A 19,649-nucleotide genomic window follows, 5' to 3' on the forward strand; every position below is an offset into this window, starting at 1 on the left:
GAATTGATAATTAGGTTGTTGACAGTGGTAAACTATCTTAAGTGCAGACCCATTTATATATGATTCCTATATGTATAATCATAATTAAAATACAGCCAAGGGACTACATCTAACATTCTCTTCATCATTGCCACGGATACTAAATAAATAATATTTGGAAATGTCTACGATGTGGGTAAGGTGTATGAAAATGTATAATCCTTGTATTCTGCTCATCTGTATTGTGTCCATAAATTTCTCATCCTAAAATTCATGGACTCACATTTCATGCTTCTTTCTGGCAGAGTTGAATGTCTTATGTATAGCCAGCTGGGTAAATTCTTCGGATGTGAGACTAGTAAACAGGATTCCCAAGACAGGTACCAACTGCTGTTCCCTTCTACTCTAAAATAGCTGGGGAGTAAATACCCCTCCAGATGCCAAAACCTATTTAGTATGTACAAAGTTGTTTTAAGCTTTACAGTTCGTCTTGCACTGGCAGTATTTCCAGTGAATAATCTTTTGGGGGTATTTGGACTGTATTTTAAGAGCTATAAAAGTGTTCATACCTTGACTCAGGCCCTGCTCTTCCTCATGATAATTATTCTAGGGAAAAGAAAGTAACTATGAAGCTATATTTATAAATATCTCATCAACATGTGCTTTGCAAAAGTGAACAATCAGGAACAATCATATAGCTAACAAAAGGGAAATGGTTGAATAAATTATAGTACATCACTTTATCTAAAATTATAATTATAGGAACCATGTAACAGCATGTTTTGATGGTGTTTTGTGAAAAGAGCAGTTTAAAATTATATCTCCATCATTATGGCAGCTACGTACAAATTACATGAACAGGATCAGAGCCTGGAAAGCAATGTGCGATTTTAGGTGACTTTTTTTTTCTGTTGATTTTCTGGTTTTAATGGTGGACAGGGATGGAAGTTGGGGTGATGGATGAGACTGTAGACCCACTGGTCATGGAAAGAGGGGTTTGTGCTGTATAACGTCAAGCTTGAACTTCATCCAGAGAGAGACATGATCACATTTGTACTTTGCAAAGATTAAAGATTGACTGCTGTATGGGGAAGGACTCGGAGCAAGTGAGCGTGACAGTCAGGACACTGACCAGTTGGCAGGCTTGACCTGGGCAGTGCCTTTAGTGACAAGAAATATGGAGAAATTCGTGGCAAGGATATTAGTTGTGCTAGCACTTGTCCTGAAATACTACTGTTGCACTTTAAGATTCTTGAAATACATTTCAAATGTAAATTTCACTCTACATGTATTTCCATCTGTATGCAGATCTTTAAAATGTATGCATATGTGAAATCCATCTGCCTCGGGAATATTTGGGAAATGCTAGCTGAAAATACTGACAAATTTTTAATACAATAAACAGTCCTATCATACATTCTTATTAAACATTTGATTTGAATGGTCATGCAATTTCTTTCCGGTCTAGCCATCTTAAGATGATCATATGTAATGGAATTGTTTCATTGTTGCATCTACCACAGTAGATGTTTGTGGAGCATTCATTGCACTTATATATAGTTACATTTCTAAGCATTGGCCTCAAGTTTATTTTTGTCCTGCCTGATTCCAGAAAACATGCAGTGCACAAACACGGGTTACAAATCCTGGTTTTCAGAATGTTACTGATCCTTCCTCTTTCATTTCCCTTAGCCAGCCAGCGTGTCACCTAGCCAGTTTGTCACCTAGCCAGTTTGTTCTACCTCGCCACCGCCCTGCACACGTAGTTCAAGCTCTTATCACTTCTCACCTCCTGGTCTGCTTACCAATAATACCACTTTAGTCTCCTAATCAATAATATAAAAAATTGGAGTAGATCTAGGAGGATGCAGTTGGTAATATATAAATGGATATGCAAATGTTAGTAGTTGTTCTTACCAGTTTTAAAATTCAGTGATTCAATGACTACTGAAGTATTTCATCGGAAAAGAGAAAACCACATGCTGTTTTTCTTGCATTTCCTTCCTCTACCAATAAATTGGTGCATCAGTTTGTGTAAGAAATGTAGATTCTTTTAACTAGTGAGAGCCATGCTTTTTAAGGTTTTGGTTTTTTTTAAGTTTTGCATATACTGTACTTTTTTAATGTGGTAAGAAACTCAGGGGAGTGAAAACTGGATGACTTAAGAAAGGCGCTGTGAGACTAAGTAAATCTAGGGAGCGCATATCTATAAAATTAAACAGAATTAACCACGTTATGTGCACCACTGTATCCCCTAACTACCACCTTGACAGACTAAATCCCTAGATGCCTGAGAGATTAATTTCCTACCGAGAATGACTTTAGGACACTGAGAGAAGAAAACTAACAGCTTCTATACCAAATTCGATGCCAGAGAGGGAAGGCTTAGCAGCCACACTACTAGGGCAGAAGCTTAGCAGAGATTAAGCAGGCAGATCCTTGGCCAGAGGCCCATTCGCACAGAGGCCGAATGCCAGTGGCTGATTTCTTAGCACAGAAACTGATGGCTGATTTCACCCTGGCCCTAACCCTGCCTTTTCCTTTTCCCGATCACGGCCCACATCCTGTTACTGCACTTACTGTCAAGCAGGATTTCTTCTTAGATGGACCTGAAATCAGTCAGACATCATTATGCCTTTGTGTTTCCTGATGGTCAGCCAGACCTTGAATGTGGAAGCCCTCACAGCCAGGGTCCCCTGCTTACTCTCCCCAGGGTCCACTACTCCTCTGCACAGAAACATTTGCCCCTGTGATGGTATTTGGTGTGGTGATAACATTTGAAGGGAACTGTTTGGGGAATTATGACCCCTTTGAGAATCTGTTGAAAACTCTGAGCCTTCTCCCCGGAAAAATAAGCATCCATTCAAAAATTTGCCAGCAAATTTAAATGGTTCGGGACCCATCTGGTCTCCCATCTGGGACAGTCACGGAGCCCATATGAAGGACTCTTGATTTCTAAAGTGCTTTTCAAGTTTTGCTTTTAAATTCAGACATAACTTTATTTTGCACAAACAATGCTCAGCACTATAGTTTTTAATTCGTGCCATTCCTTTACGAGTTAAATGCTACCTACCACTGACTTTAAAATGCTTGAAGAAATCATTTGGATAAAGAAAAAGAATGTCTAATCTTGCTAATACTAAGGTTTTGTGTTTCAGGTCTGACTACAGCCACATGTCCTCCACCAGCAGTAAGTATGGTTTAAATGTCCTTCAGCAGGGTCTTCACAGTCCCCCGGGGATCAGTCCCATCTACACATGTAGAGAAGGCCATCCCCGTGACCCCCGGCTTTAATAGTAAGACTCACGGAAGTGGAGGCTATTCCTGGAGAATTTGCACCGTGATTGCAGGACTAGATATGCCACTACTTTCCCTGTGGAAATTCAGCCTGGAGGGACTAGCTGAGGCTTTGTGAACACGAATGCTTCTAAAACACCTTCTCTGAAGAATCTGAGATAACTCATTGATTCAACAAACATTTATCAAATACTTAACTGCCTGAAGGTTAACAGCTTAGAACACATTCATTGGATCCATGGAGTGGCCCCCAACTCATCTGATAGGCAAGTTTCCTCCCCTGTATTTCTGTGTCTGCAGGCAGATGTCATAGGTAATTATTAATGTTATATAAGGGAATATGTTTATAAACACACTCAGCATAGAAAAACTTACCTCTATATTAAATATTAAATTTCAAGTAAATCTATTCATGGGAAATTAGGTCTTATGTCTAGCAATAATTTACAGTGATTAAGATGTGTAAATGACCAAAGCCATTCAGATTGAGTAAACATTTATTTTAAAATAACAAAAAATTGTCGTATGATAAAGTGCTGATTTTTAAAATCAGGACAAAACACTTCAGTATTTACTATCTCACTATCATGTTAAACTCTCAATTCTAAATAGTTCCCAGTTGGAAAGACATTTAATTGGATTATTCTGTTTACTAATGGCCTGGCTTGGTTTTCCTTTACAATAAGAGACTGTGTAGAAAGCTGTATCTCTGAAATTGTAATTTAGTGTCAAATTATATTTAGTTATTAGTATAACTACAACGAGCAATTTCTTTCATTTCAGCCAACTGGAGACTTAACATTGCCCCTTAGTTATTAAGAACCATTAGTAATAATGAGAATAATGCTCCAGTGATTTACGTTCACACCCTGAAGCTTTAGCATTCCTAAAATCAGAGAAAGCTCTCTTGAACTCTCTCTCTGTGCCACCATTTTCGTTCCACTCACTTTTGCCCAGAGGCTATATATTTTTAAAGAATGATTTTTATAAAGTACTTGCCCAAAGCCTTTGCTCAATTTGTAGCTCTCAAATCAGCCCTCTGGGTCACAACAAAGCACTTCTCTTGTCAGAGAAACTGGTAATTCGGTTTGGGATGTTTTCCTCTCCATTATTTTAATTGCAATCTCTGAACTGGAATTTCTCTTAGTGCCGCTGGGATCAGTAGCCTTTTATTGCTCTTTCTTTTCTCTTTAAATATTTGGTGATTCCTACCTCACTCTTCAGCTCTGGGGCCTCTTGGTGAATGAGAATGTATATTTATATGTGTTTTATATTTCAGTTAGGAAATGTATTTGGCTACAAATAATAACTTGAGAAAAAAATAATGACTTGAACAAGTAGAGGTGTGTTTTCTTCTAACATTTAAAAAAAAAAAAAAAAGTCCAGAGGAGGCAGCGCAGGTGAGGTGTAGAAACCCCTGCAATCATCCCACTACACCATCCTCAGCTTTTGGCTTCCATCCTCAGAGTTGCCTCAGAGTCACAAAGTGGCTGCCTCCAACGTAGCCATCATGTGCCTGTTCTGGGCAGTAAGAAGGGATGAGTGGATATTGGTGGGCCCCTCGATGTCTTTACCCCGCATGTTGCCTGGCCTGCCTTTCCTCCCAGCCAAGGAACATAGATCCTGGTCACACCCATATTCAGGAGAAGGCCCTTAAGCAGTGAGTGAATGGTAACAGTGAACCCTTTCTGAAAAGAAAACAAATAAAGTCTAGAGTCTTAAATCCTTTAAAAATAAGTTCAACAGTGCTGCAATAATAAAAAATATTTTCCAAGTAGATTTTTAAAATAGTGTTTTCCCACCAACTGTATAATCACACAGAGGACCGAATAGAGAGCAAGTTAATGTGTTTACTATCTACGCTGAATGATTCAGTTCTAGGGTCGCTGTCCCTTCACAGCTGACTTGGTGCGGCTGGTGCTCCCTGTGTGACCAGTGGGGCCCAGGGGACTGACCATCCCAGTTCCCATTTGTCGGTCCTGGAAGCAGCTCCTGCATTTCACTGTGATTCCATTGCCCTTAGTCAGCCTCTCTCACTCAGTGGCTTGTTTCTGAATGATGCCTGACTGGAATTTGAGCGTTGGTTCTAATCATTCCCTGTTAAGAAGTAGATTTTTCTATGTCTGTGAGTTGTTCTTATTCAGCATTCACATGATGCTGCTTTATCCATTGGTTCCTGAGTTCACAGGGCCAGAAATGCTTCCTTGGGGTGTGCTAGGTTAGAGTCTGTTTGTTCACAGTTGGTTTTCGTCCTTCCCAAAATTGTGAGGAAAGCTTCCTCCAAGAATGCTAGTCAATGTTTAGTCGTCTTTTCCCTCAATGCAGGGGCTGCTTCCTCATGCTGCCTCCCCCTGATGGGAAATGAGGAGAGGTCATCACCAAGACAAAGTACAAGAATTAGGTGTCCTAGGTCCTAGTCCTGGTTCTACCCTGAATGAGCAGTGTGCTTTCAGACAAGTCAATTACCCTCTCCGGGTATCAGTTTCCTCCTCAGTGGAATGATCTGGTTGAGCTCGATGGCCTCTAAGGGCCTTTCCAGAAGCTCTGGGATGCTAAGATGTAAATGTCTTAGAAACTCCTCTAAGCAGAGAAGGGAAGGGAAGATGGAGGAGAGGCGAGAAGGAGTGAACAATTGAGGAATCTGTACCTTTGTTCTTTGTCCCTGAGTAGAGTCTGGAGGAAAGGCATCCTCTCTGGTGGCCCATAGCATTAATCCTGAAGTGAGGGCTGTTCAGAATCACCCTGAGCTTCTGTACTGTGAGCTGCCTGTAAATTGGTGGCAGTGCGGACATTGTGGTGTGGGGTAGTCGCTGCTTTTTAATCCCTGTCCCCTTGAGAAAATGGACAGGGTACAGGGTTATGGAGGGCACGTGGATTGCGGATATCCTGTTTTTCCTTAACCTCATGGATCATGGTGTCGCATTTCCATTGTGTCCGATGTCACTTTCAACTCTGGAGCAAGCAGCTAAGGGGCCTTCTTTAATGAATGGTCTGGTGTTATGTAGGTGAATTTTTTCTAGTTGTGTCTGGTCCATTATTGGCCTCTTTAGATTGACAGGGCAGACAGGCTTTTCCTTTTTTCTTTCTACTCCTTTTTTCTTTCTATTAGGTTGGTGCAAAAGTAATTGTGGTTTTTGCATTTTTTTTAACCTTTTAAACCACAATTACTTTTGTACCAACCTAATACAAAGCTAAACACACTGTAAACACTCAGGAGACCTCAATAAATCATAACGCTTCCCAAGGAAGACGAATTTAATTTAAACTCTCAGAATTTTTCCAGAATCCTGGTAAGGAGATCATCAAGCCACTATGTACAATGTGCATTCTTAAGTGTTAAATAAATAAGGGGAAGTTTTATAAACAGGATAAAAGAAAACACGATAATTACATTGGAAAAAAATCAACTGGGCCACGTAATGTTAATAGAACTCCCATCATGTTTGATTGACTATTTCCGTTCCAATAAAGATTATAATCATACATGGAGAACTAATCTTAGAACGTGCTGGGGGCTTTTAAATGATATTTTTAGGACAGTATAACTTTTCTTGGGGATCTCTAGCCCCAGGATAATGTCAGTAGGAAGTGGCCAAAGAATGAACTAGTTCTCTCTATTTGAGACTGTTCTCTGTTTGCCCCCCTAATTTGTGTCCGAAAACTGTTCCTTCTCAAACTCAGGTATAGTCATTAACTCTCCCTGGCCCTTCTGAACTGCCTGCCAGTGACAGAGGGAATGCCTTGCAGTTCTGAAGCACTTCATGCTTTTTGAAGCACAAATGGTAGAAGATGGGTTGCAGGGGCAGAGGGCCACTGGCAGTGTCCCGTGGAACTCGCCCAGTCTGAAACGGTGGGGAAATGGCCACGAACAGTGTGTTCTGCTGACCTGAGTCCAGGAGCGTGTACCAAGCTGGGTATAAGAGGCACACGTCATGGGTAGGTGGGAGTCGCTGATCTTCTTCAACCCGCCCAGGCCTCAGATTCCTGCCCTCCGCCAGCTTTCTTTGCGTAGCTTCCTGCTCTGTCCTTCCAGTAACTCGGCAGCTTGCCCTTTCCTGCATACGTGCTCCCTGCTGACCCCGAGCTTTCACAGACCATAGGTCCAATGGAGTTCTGTCCCCTCAGCTGTGATGAGGTCTGTGACCTGCCCTTGAAGGCAGCCCTAACTAGGCCCAGCGAGTGCTCTGGGCCCCTGGATGCGATGCACTCTCATCTCAAGGAAAAAGTGTCAAATGGGTGTTTCTCACACAGGAAAGTCGGGGTGTCTTGGTTAATTGCAAGACACTGTAGCTGGTCAGAGCCACATTGGGGACTTGCCAGCTCTGCCTCGGTGTCAGTCTGGGAGAACATCTCATTGCTTCCTCAGGCTGCCTTTTCTCACAGGCATATCTCTCTCCACATAAATGCCATCTTCTCCCTTTCATTTCTCTGTAGTTTCATCATTTCTTTGAAGTTTCAGGATACTGAAGCAAAATATGTTTTAATTTTGTCCTTGTCCACAACCGTGCCTCCTCTAAACATAGAGGGAAAGACAAGCCTATTGTGATTTAATTTATACACAAATGTAAGGAGTTTTAAAAGCAACACATTGAAAGATATGATTACATACTGTAGAACCCGTCAGTCATAAGGAAGATTTGAATATATATGATCTGTATTTCCACATCCAAGAGCTAAATTCAGACTTGGGATAATGAAAGATTCATTATTTCCTTTCTGTTTTTATTAGAGGACTTATTGACATATTTTGTTCATTTTAGAGCCAGTTTTTATCACATCCCCCCAAAAAAGAAGATCTGAATTTTGCAAGAGGTAGTAGGAGCTAATTTAACTTTGATCCATTTGTAAATTTCATAGTTTTTTTTCTTCGGTATAAAGTACCTTCCCCATTTTAATTTCAGAGCAAATATTCTTTCGGAATCTTAGTCCATGAGATCTAGGCAAAATTCAAATCTATTCATTAGTTCTTCTGAAGAACAATTTTAGCCATTGAATATACTTAATTTTGTGATTAGCATGTAGTTGGCAAAGTAGAATATAGCCTTTTAGACAATGTTAGTTATGGATGGAAATATGGTCTTTAGGGACCAACCTGACAAGTATCTCAGGTCCATCACTAGTTTCATTTGTTTTCTACTTCCTCAGTGTCCAAAACACTTATTAGTAATACTAATGATGATGTTTGATGTACTGTTGTAAACCCAACAGTTGACATAAAGCATGTAGCCCCAGGATGTAGCATGTAGCTTGTACGTGACACTAATAAAAAGGCCACAGTCCTGGCTATGTCATTTTTGGCAGATCTGGTCTTGCAGCCACTCAGGTGGAGGGTTAGTCATAGCCTGAGAATCACAGACTGCCACCTGGCACAGGTTGGGGTATCGGCTCACTCCATATTTTGTCAGCTGCCCAGAGAAGGCATTCTCGGCCTGGCAGAGCACATAAAATCACCAAACTGAAAAATGTGTTACTTAGTGTGGTCTAGGGACTGCTGCATTGGTCCTGGAGCTTGTTAGAAATGCAGGATCCTGGTAGCCCATCTCCCCAATAAGCAAGCTTGCTCTTAAATCATCCCTGGGAACTATGGTTTGTCCAAATTTCTTACTGTTAGAGTCTAATTTTTAATGGTGCAACTTGTAGGCTCTAGGATTTGCAGGATGTCTAAAGGAGAAAAATTTTCACTTGATAAATATTTAAATGATTTTATCGATAATTTCAAAGAAGAAAATTGTTTTCATCCTCTAAGAATGGTTTATTTTAAAACATGAGATTTATCCTTTATCAGGCAATCTAGAGGCATTCGTTTTGGGGGGGGGATTTTTTTTTTTGGGGGGGGGGGCTTTTTGAGAAGTAGGTGGCAGCCTTGTCTATAAGACCATGGAAGTAGCATTGAAGCCTCTGAGGTGAGTGAAGCCACTGACGCTGGAAGTATGAGTACATTTAGACTGTTCCTTGCTGGTATAGGGTCTGTAAGTTCAGAGTCCTCCGAATGGGAACCTGAAAAACTGGACAGTAATACTGCTTGACAGTTGATAAGAAAAAAGCGATAACCAAAGATACACATCAGGAAATCAAGGGCTGTGGACAGTATACCACACACACCACCCCTTTGATGCCTTACGACACTGGCATCTGTTCCCCCCAAAATAGGGTGCAATCTTTCTGGTTTCAAAGATAAGTTTTAATTGTGTGCCTTCAACTATGTAGAGGGTGTCGATTTTTATCCAGGATATGAAAGAAAAATGAAGGCAGATTTCTCATACCATATTTTCCCTGAGAAGCTGAAGTGACACTTCAGGAATCTGGTCTACTAGGGTTGTCCGGTTCCCCAAAGGAGGGAACAGGAGTGCTTAGCTGCCATTGCATATTCCCCCGAAATGCATGGTTGGTGCTTTTCTCAATTTTAAGTAATCATTGTTATCCAAATAATACATAGTCATTGCAGACAACTCAGAAAATACAGATTAGCAAAAAAGAAAATTCAGAATCCTGCTATCCAGAAAGAACCAGTAGTCTTAAGCTGGTGTCTTCCTTTACAGGCTTTTTTTTTTTTTTCTGAACATCTATATTCCTATAGATATATATTATTACCAAAATATGGTATTATATAGTTTTATAGTCTAATTTTCTCACCAAGTATATTGTGAACATCTTTCTATATCAATAAACTTATTTCTACAGTAGTTTGACTGTCTCAGTACTCCATTATATTTCTGCACCGTACTTTATTCATTAGTGCCCTATTGTTGGTCCTGTAGCTTGTATTCACTTTTTCACTGTTATAAACAGCCTTGCCAGGAATATTTTTGTACTAAGTCTTTGTACACAGCCTTCATCATTTCCTTAGGACCAGTTCCTACAAGTGGAATTACTGAGGTAAAAAGCTTACTTACTTTTTAAAACTTTCCAATCCCTATTGGGATATGTATGGATACACACACACACACACACACACACACACACACACACACAATAACAATGGGCAAAAGTACTCTGAAGAGTAGATTATAAACAGGGAGACTCTCAGGTTTTGGAGACCCACAAGCTGAAGTCTTTTCTGCGGGTCTCCTTAGAAGGATGGTGTTGATCACACCCTGTTCCGACCTCAGGCAGCAACACAGCCACAGCAAAGCCATCAGTGTTCTGCAGGCTTTATAGAAAGTATTCCCCACTCTAGGAGACAATTTCTGTCTTTCTTCAATATTGTTGCTGTGAACCTCTGAGGGGATAACAAGTTGGAAGTGTTTGGGGAATGTTGTGCAAGACGCCGGCCATATCCACTAAAGGGTACAGTACTTAGAGCAGACGAGGAAAGCGAAGAGGATCCCATCAGTCTCCCTTCCTTTCTCTGTAAACCTTTTCTCCATTCTCCACATTAATTAAACTTCTATTTTGTAGAACATACTGTTTAGGGAAGGGAAGGTATATTCCATCTGCTCTTGCTCCCCCTTTTATTTTCGTCTCACCTTGACATCTTCTGACATTGTTATTGGCACCAAAGATAGTGAAGCTGAGCTGTTCAACCGACACTTGGAAGACTGATTTTTCCTTCCTTCTAACAGGAAGAGTTATGAGACATCCTTCCTTTGTCTATGGCAGGGAGAATTGGGCTTCCTCTGTGATTCCATATTTAACATTTCATTGCCTCAGTCTGGAGCATAGTCTGGCTAAAACGTGTGGAGATCACAGATAACCGAGACTCAGAAGTTGGAGGTCTTTCTATGAGATGGCATGTATAAGGAGTCACCATCAGTTGCGGTATAGCACTTTCTACTGTCCACTGAAAACTCTTTAAGAATCTCCTAGTGTAGTGAGTATGAATTTTCACAGCCACATGCTCAGGTATAAAAGCAGAACTGCTGTATTTCTCTGTAACTAAGCTGAACTTCACCCTTGAGCGAAGGTCTGCTCTGCTCTGGGATTCCACCGTTGCAGGGCTCAGCACAGGAGAAGTTCAGCACATAACCCTTGCTCAGAAACCTTCTGGCATCCAGCCCTTGGTCAGGTCCTTTCCAATTTTCTTCCTTTCACCAGAAGCTTAAACTTGACATCTTCTGAGCTGGCAAAGCCTCCCTTGCAGCATCACACATTCTGTTTTTCCTTCCAATTCATAGGGTGAACCCTCTGCTCTAGGTTTTTGGCCTACCTGGCCTCAGAAAGCCTTCTCTGTCTCAAAAAATACATGGTTTAAAAAAATATATAGAAATCCAAAAACTTGACTAGTGGGTCTAACTGTCCCTAGCCTCCCCGAAGCAACAAACAGGAAACGGCTCTGCAGGTGGGGGGCCACAGGCAATAAGGAAATTGTGGGAAAGGGAAACTTTGGTTACTATCTGTGTGATTCATCCACTACATCTTTTAGAACTTATCATCTCCCATTTTATGCTTTTCTTATATTTCTCATGTGTGAACAGCTTGCTTCCTCAGCTAGGTTGTGAGCTCTGGAAGGGACCATGTCTCCTCCTGCTTTGCAGTCCTTGGGGCTGTTAGCAAGAGTAGGCACTTCAGAGTTAAGGGCAGCTGAGGTGCAGTGGGCAACCCCCAAGTTAGGAGTTGGGAGATATTCGTTCTCTTTCTAGACCCGCCACTGACTAACTGGTTGACGTGGGCCAGTTGCCTGATCTCATCTGTAAAATGAGGGGGCTGGACTAAATGCCTTACCCACCTTTAAGTTTCTTGTCATATTCAGTAAGCTTCTTCTTCAAATAGGCTTAATGATACATACATTGTAAGGAAACACGGAAACAAGGACTAGGGGCTTGTCAGTATCATATTCACATTGTCAAAGCACTTGAATATTTCATTGACTTTTAGGCCAGAAGGAAAAAAAATGAGTCTACAGGCTCCATTTCCTCCACTGCTAGTTTGATCATGAGCCTCTGAGTTTTCTACTTCGCATTCAGGGTATGTTTTATAAGTACGTAGGTAGGGTGTTTTTTTCCTAGAACAATTGTAATAGTGAATCATTGCTCATCTGATTTCTCAGCATCCTGCCAGAATAAATCCCTTTTCAAAATAAGACTTAATTAATATAATAGTGAGGGTTTCTCCCACTAGCACTAGTGTATGTCTGAAGCCTGGAGTTCTTGATGAGCAAGTCCTTGGGATAGGTTTTGGTTAACACCCTCCTCTCTTGTCTGTTTTGTTTTGATTAATGTGCTTCTTAAAATAAGATGGATATTCTAATCCTCTCGTTTGCAAGCCCTGCGGCCTTGTCTCCAAATCTACAAATTCTACTGAAGTTCTGGCTCTCTCAGGATGCTTTGCTACTGATGAAAATGACAAGACATGGTGTAGCCGAGAAAGAATGGAAATTACTGAGTAGAATAAAGGATTCTGTGTAAAATACTAGATACGCCCGTCATTTTGAACCCTTTAGCTTTTATCACAAAGGGTCCTAGTACATTATTAAGCATTGGACACTGGTGTGTGTCAGACTGAGTTACCTTCTCATAAACTTTCAAAATTATTGTAGTCCAAGGACTTACATCACTACACTAGATACGTTTAAGTGTTTCTAGCTGCATTTATACCTACTCAGACTACTTACGTATCAACCTCCTGGTCGTCTTCCTGAATGCCGGTCAAGCTGTGTCGGAACTTAGCGTTCTTGTCACTACTCTCTGGTTAGGGTCTGGCCTTTGCTTCCTTCCCCCTCCTCTTCCCACCTGGAGAGTTGTTTCAGAATGAAGATTAGAAATACATTCAAAGTAAAGTGGATGTCTCGTTTCCAGGTGGAAGACCATGCATGGTATCTGAAGTATCTGCCTTGCTTTCTATGTTTTTTCTTTCTTAATAGTGTCCTGGTTTCAGAATGAGCTCGAGAATATCCAGTTCCTGACATTGTTTCCGCAATGGAGATGAAAATTGAGAGAGCAGTGCAGTAACACAGTCAGAGCAAAGCCATACTTCTTACAAAGCCTGAGAGAGGGGCCAAAGCATAAGAAAGATTCCATATTCTCCTCCTCTGTCAAATGAAGATATGGGTTTGGGCCTAACCATTTCAGCGTATAGTCCATTCTTCAATTGCAGGAAAGTTCTGTGAATTCAGGCTAAGAGAGGAGAACCTTATTATCTATATGGTGATCCCTTATGTTAAAAACTCATTGTCACCTCATTGCCACCAGATTCCCACTAGTTCCAACCCTGCATCTAAGTTTGACTTCCGTTTGGGGCTAGCACTGAGACCAGCCTTGCTGCTTTCACAGCCCAAGGTTGCAGGCCAAGCAAAGGCCTTGTCGAAATCATAAAATTACTAAGAACTGAGAAAGTCTGAAATGTTTCTCTTATGTGTTAGCAGGGGCAAAGAGGATTGCTTCAGTGTTTTTTATTAGTTCAGAGGTTCAAGGAACTGGTTTTTAAAAACGGTAAGAAAAAGAGACGAAGACAGGTTATTCATTCTGGATGAATAGACTCTTGGGGTAAGGAATTCGAGAGCCCCTTTCAGAGAGCTTTTTCAGGCATTCTGGGAAGACCAGACAGCTTCATGGGGGAGGTTGGCCCTCTTATGGCACTTCAGGATGCAGTGGGTTTTGATTTTATTGTCATTCTGAGGCGTCTTTCCCTCCTGCTTTCTCACTTCATCATTCTTCACTGCCTCAGCCTATGCCTTGCGTGTGTCTTTGTTACACACCTGATCGCCATCTCACCTGGATGGCCACTGGATCAGGTGGGTATCCAAGCCCCCAAACAGCCACAGCGTGGGGCTTTAGAAATGCCAATACGGAGTTTGTTAACCCTCTGAGGAGTTTATTAGACTTCATGCATATGACGTTAGAGGGTCTCAAGCCAGGCTCCAGGGCCAAATTCCCTAAACTAAGCAGCCTACAGCAGCTGGAGGTACCCTTGTTCAGACTGTTAGCCTCCTGAGGGTTTAGGAGGCACTGAGGTGCTGGCAGTTCTTATGGCACTGGAATGCTGCTTGCCAGTTTATTAAGTTGATGGTCAATGGTTATGGCTACTGCCTTGGGAACCCCATTGAATAGGGGTTTTGAAGTTCAGTGAAGTGTTTCTTGCACTAAGCTACCTGACTTCATCTTATATATTTGTTTGCTTATTGTGTATCTCCTCCACTATATTATAAGTCTTAGGAAGTCAGAGATTCTTTTATTCACCACTGTATCCTACAGTGCCCAGCACAAAATAGGTCCTCAGTAAACATTCCTTGATTAAATAAGTGATTGCAACTGAATTGCAAATTGTCAGTGATAAATTGTGGATAAAATGACAGTGACATCAATCATTGCCCCCAAATTCTAGAAGGCGGTACCTGAGCTTGTCCTATCCTGAGATTTGGTGAGGCATTTCCTTTGGAATAAGAGCTGGACCTTCAATTAGAAATACCTGCTGCTGGAAAGGAAGTGCTACGGCAACACACCAGTTTTCCAGTTCTTGGAGGAGGGCCAGTCTGGCAGGCACTGGACAGCTGGAGGCAGTGCTGGCAAGGCTGGTGTGAAGCTGGGGGATGCAGAGAATGGCCGCAAGGGGTTCTGGTGCAGGCGGCACTGAGTGGAGGTCCAGCCTCAGGACGTCATCAGGCAGAAGGACCTCAGTGTCCTACCTCTCCCTCACCAGACTCAAGCTTAGGACATCCATGCAGGTCAGGGATTGCCGGACCTGCCCAGGCTTGATGGTCAGCCCATCCACAGCAGAATCTCCCACCCACACTGCCTGAAGGGGCTAAGCCACAGTTTCAGAGCCCAACCAAGCAGGCTGAGGTTTGGGTCAGGAAACCAATGTGATGATTTTAGGAAGAGTAGACGTGAGAGGTGAGAAAGCACACTGGTGAGGAACACGGAGACCCCAAATGACCTTTAGTGACTCAGTTAACATTTCACCTGCAAAATGGGAGAATGCACCTTTGTCATAATGTTTTAAAGATTAAACTAGATAATATATGTAAAGCTTTTAGGACAGTGTTTGGCAAACAATAAAAGCTTAATACATGGTTATTATTGTGTAAATTATTTTCTGTTCAAGTTAAGGGATCCAAAAAAGGGACATACAGGAGAAGTGAAATACTGGGGAAGAAAATGTAACAGATACTCAGGTTGATAGTACACTTTCTGCCTCATAGAAGGTCTGAACGCGTGCAGTGCTTTACTTCAAGTTGTTTTTGTCTTACATCCTGAAAGCAAAACCTAATTGTAATCACATGGGAAATAATCGCCCTTGTCCCCTTGGGAAGCCCAGACTAATTTGAAAGCTTTGTTCATATTGCGTGGACAGCTCCCGTCCTCTAACCAGCCCTGGGGAGGCCCGGCCGTCCTGGGTCCGGTTTTGGTCTGTGCCTTGCCCTAACTGAACAGGTGCTCTCTGCGGTCCTTCAAGAAGACGTGTAATAGATATGATAAAGGCAGAGCGTATCCTACAGTCGCGGCGTCTCCGCTTCTCCCGGGAGGCGGACAGGCTTTTCATGACAATTAATTATTCACATTTTCTCTCCTTCCCCTCAAATACTTGGTTTCCTATCTAGCTCCGTGGAGGCAGATTTTTCTCTGGGGCGTGTGTAACCCGAGTCCCCTGATGGCGGTTTGGCGCTGCATTCTGTGGCTCTTTGAGCCTGTGTATCTTCGGCTCATGTGCAGTGGGCACATTGCTGGCAATGGCGGGAGCATACTAATGCTGTCGCTCCTTGTTCTTCCTCTTCTCGGGGCAGGATTTTAGCCACTGACATCTCCCTGTTTCTTACAGTGCAAAGTGGGGAGCTCTGGAGTTGGGTTAATTGGCTGCACCCACAGCTGCCCAGGCAAGCTGGTACTTGAGCCAGTGTTTGGTCCAGTGCCTTCTAGCCCCACCCCCCTGCTCCGACCGGGCATCTTGCCCTTTTGCAAAGCTGTGAACATTCACTCATCCGTGCAGGCTCAGTGTGGCCTTTGTTACTGTTCTCTGGGAAACCTTTATGCAGCTGATAGGGGTGGCCTGACACTGAGCACCCTGACAGCTCTGTCTTGTAGGCTCAGAAGCTACCATACTGCAGGTCTTTTCACACCGAGGTGCTCACGCCCATCTGCAGGCTTTCTCTGTGTCACTCTTTGCTTTCCTTTCACTGTTGTGCCACCTGCAGTGCTGGTCTCTTTCAGTTGCCCTCAGGGGCGGTGCTCAGATGTAAAGACCTAGGCCTGTGCCATGGAGGGGGTCTGTTTCTGGGTTATTCCTCAGAGACTAGGGGCTAGAAGAAAGAGATGTACATGGATGTCCAAGACGTGAAGCTATTGGCTGGTGTCTGAAAAGCCAGCCAGTCAGAAGGAGGCAGGAGAGATATAGAGAGAGGCGAAGGAGTAGCATTGTGGCCAGAGGTAGCTGGGCAGCTGCTCATTCTGCTGTCAAACGAATCCAGCAGAGAATGTGAGCACACTTCTCTGCAGAGCTGTGGGGTGACTGTGCACACAAAGTTAGATGCTGGGTGCCCTGGGCAGGTTACTTCACCTCTTTGTGCCTCGATTTCCTGCTCTCTAAAATGGGGACAATAATAGCACTGCCCCCCCTTCTAGGGTTGTTGTGAGGATTAAATGAGTTCATACATGTAGAACACCGAGAAAACACCAGCCGACCTACAGTGAATGTCATACAAGTGTTAGCTAACAGTGTCACGCCAGGTACACGGGCACATGCACACCTTGAGTGTGGAGCAGGCTCTTCACAGGGCTCCCTGACTGTTGTGACAACTTCTTTTCCCAAACACTTTCTGCAACATGTGTCCTTTTTGCCTCTCACAGAAATCATCTGTGATTTTCGCAAGTAAATTTCATCCCCAAATTGTTCACAGCCTTTCTGCCCCTTTCCATTTATATTGAGCATTCATTTATGTTTAGCAAAGTCACATGTCTCCACTGGTGGGAGATCAAGGCACCATGGAAATGCGAAATATGCATTTTAGATGATTGTGGTATCTTCTCCTACCTTTACTGAAGTTACTGACTGGCAGTAAATTTCATTGGTTTGTATTTTCACTACTTTTGTTTCTACTGCACTTCTGCTCAAGTGGTGCTCATGTTCAATGAAGCAGAAAGTAGCTAGGTGAATAGAAAGAACAAGCAAAGAAAAGGACCAGAATAATCTATGAATTCGGATTGTTTTTTAAGTCATCAAGATGAATTTTCCCTGATTCAAATCAATATGGGGGCACACACTTATGAGATAACTGCATAAAAGCAAGAATATGGTCTAAAGATAATTGGCCCATCCTTAAACACAGCCCATCACCTCAGCAACATACAGGTCCAGTTGCCAACAGGACATCTGTCCTGGAAGTCATGGGGGCATCTCAAGCCAACATGGCCAAGGAACGCCCCACAAACCTGCCCTTCTTCCTCTAATTCCTAGCTCAGTTGAGCATTAACATCAGATCAGTTGTTCAAGCTGGAAACATCAAGGTATACTTCTCTCTTGCTTTTTCTGCTCCCCACCCCCAGGCCTGTGGGCTCCAAGGCCTGTCACATATGCCTCCTAAATAGCCTGTGAATCGGTGCCTCATCCCCTGACTTTGCCTGAATATCTAATATTGCTGTGTAACAACCACCCCCAAACGATGGCTTCAAACAACAGTCACTTATTATTTCCCATGTGTCTTGGGTCAACTGATCCAGACCAAGCTTAGTTGGATGGCTCGTACCATGTGTCTTTGGGTGTCTGACGTTGGCTGATGTAGGTGGGCTCAGCGAGAGTGGCTCTGCTCCACATACCTCTCATCTTCCCTTCTGGCATCAGTTAGCTGGCCTGAGCACATTCTTCTCATGGAAGTGTCAGAAGCACAAGAGGCATCCTGAAACACATGTCACTCTTATCTCTTTCTATTGGCTAAGCTAGGCATGTTGTCTAATCCAAAGTCAAAGAATGGGGAAACACACTTCACCCACTTAGTGGGAGTAACTACAGAGTTACAAGGCAGAGAGCAGGAGACAAGGCAGGATAAAGAACTAGGGCTAATAATGCAATCCCTGCATGCCAAGGCCTTGTTATCTCTTGTCTGGCCTCTTCACTCATCTTTCAACTTCTTACTTTGCCTATAGTTAACCTCCCCCTGACTTGATGTCAACATCCCTTTATTAAAACTTTCCATCGCCCCTCATCACTACCAAATTGGGCTGAAACCCTTGTACAACTTGGCTCCGATCCATTTTTTCCTGCTGTATCTGTTGCAGTGTTTCAGAATTACTCACCACCCCTTCCAAATGTGCTTGTTTTTTTGCACAGTTCTGTGCCTTCACAAACAGTCTTCTCTCTTCCCACAGCAATCTCCCCCACGTTGAAGGTCATTATAACTGAGATGTCATTTCCCTTTCAAGACCTAGTCACGCGGTGCCTCCTCCAAAAAGCCTTCTCAGACACCCTCTGGAGAAAACGTTGCTCCTTCCTTTGTCATGTGGTAGTAAATTGGAATTGCACCATGCTCATATTTAACTCATACAAATTGGGGAATACATGCTCAGCCAGAGAGAGCGGGAGAGTTTAAATGATTCCACCCACTATTCTACTCCATGATCATGGGAAACTTGACTCGCTGTTACCTTACTCATCTTTTGGTTCCAGAAGCCTTTTGAGTTCTCAGAATCCTCTTGTAGAGTGAAAGGCACAGCCTGTATGGGGGTTCTAGACTATTCTTTTATAACACAGCCATGAAGCAAGCCTGTTATTTCACCTGGTGTTCAATCAAAGGAACATCTATCTGGCTGTGCTGTCTTGTTGCAAGTTGTAAGTCAGTACCTTCAGTACTGTGTTGGAAATATAAGGGACTTTCAGTGGTAAGTGTCTATATATATAGGTAATGTTTATTTCATGGTGACTTTAGAGTCCAACCCCTGCCGAAGATACTTGTCTACTATATTTCCTATAGGCACATATCAGATTGAATTTTAATTTTTTACATCTGTGCTTCCCAACTGAATCATGAAGTGTTCATTTGTGGCTTTTGGTTCTTTAGAGGGCTACGTACTGCCTATGGTTGTGCAGGCCGTGCACTGAGCAAGTCTAAGGGTGCACTATTCACACCAGAGTCTATGTAAATAGACTCCCATAGTATTTGGTGGTACCAGCTTCCTTGTCTCCCCAGTGCCTAGCACCTACTGGTTGCTCAAGAAATGTGTGAATAAATGAGTACATGAGAAAAAAGTGCAACAACAAACTATTCCCAAGTGAGATATCTAACAGTCAGAGTTGGGATGAAAATTCAGCCAGGTTTTGATCCAACAAAATGAAAACCACATTGTTACAGGTGCATATGATGGAAGGTACCTGTAAGCCTACTTGGAATGTCTTGTTGCCCTACAACAACAGCAACAACAAAAATTACCTTTCATCCTGTGAATGGGTCAAGAGTATGGTTCCTAGAAGCAGATCACACTTCTCAAACATTACTGACTGCATGATTGTCA

At 42.6% G+C, this 19,649-nt stretch overlaps 1 protein-coding gene across 1 annotated transcript in view; it reads left to right on the forward strand.

The window, feature by feature from the left end:
• The window catches only part of FAM124A (family with sequence similarity 124 member A), a 72,846-nt gene that overhangs the window by 8,128 nt on the left and 45,069 nt on the right, over nt 1-19,649 (forward strand). The window contains exon 2 of the mRNA XM_019752183.3: nt 3,138-3,169. Coding sequence (XP_019607742.3) covers nt 3,138-3,169 — 32 coding nt within the window. The remainder of the gene's footprint in view (nt 1-3,137; nt 3,170-19,649) is intronic.

The sequence above is a fragment of the Rhinolophus sinicus genome, chromosome 16, assembly GCF_057876585.1.
Source record: "Rhinolophus sinicus isolate RSI-liver-muscle chromosome 16, RSI-T2T, whole genome shotgun sequence".
Classification (NCBI taxonomy): domain Eukaryota; kingdom Metazoa; phylum Chordata; class Mammalia; order Chiroptera; family Rhinolophidae; genus Rhinolophus; species Rhinolophus sinicus.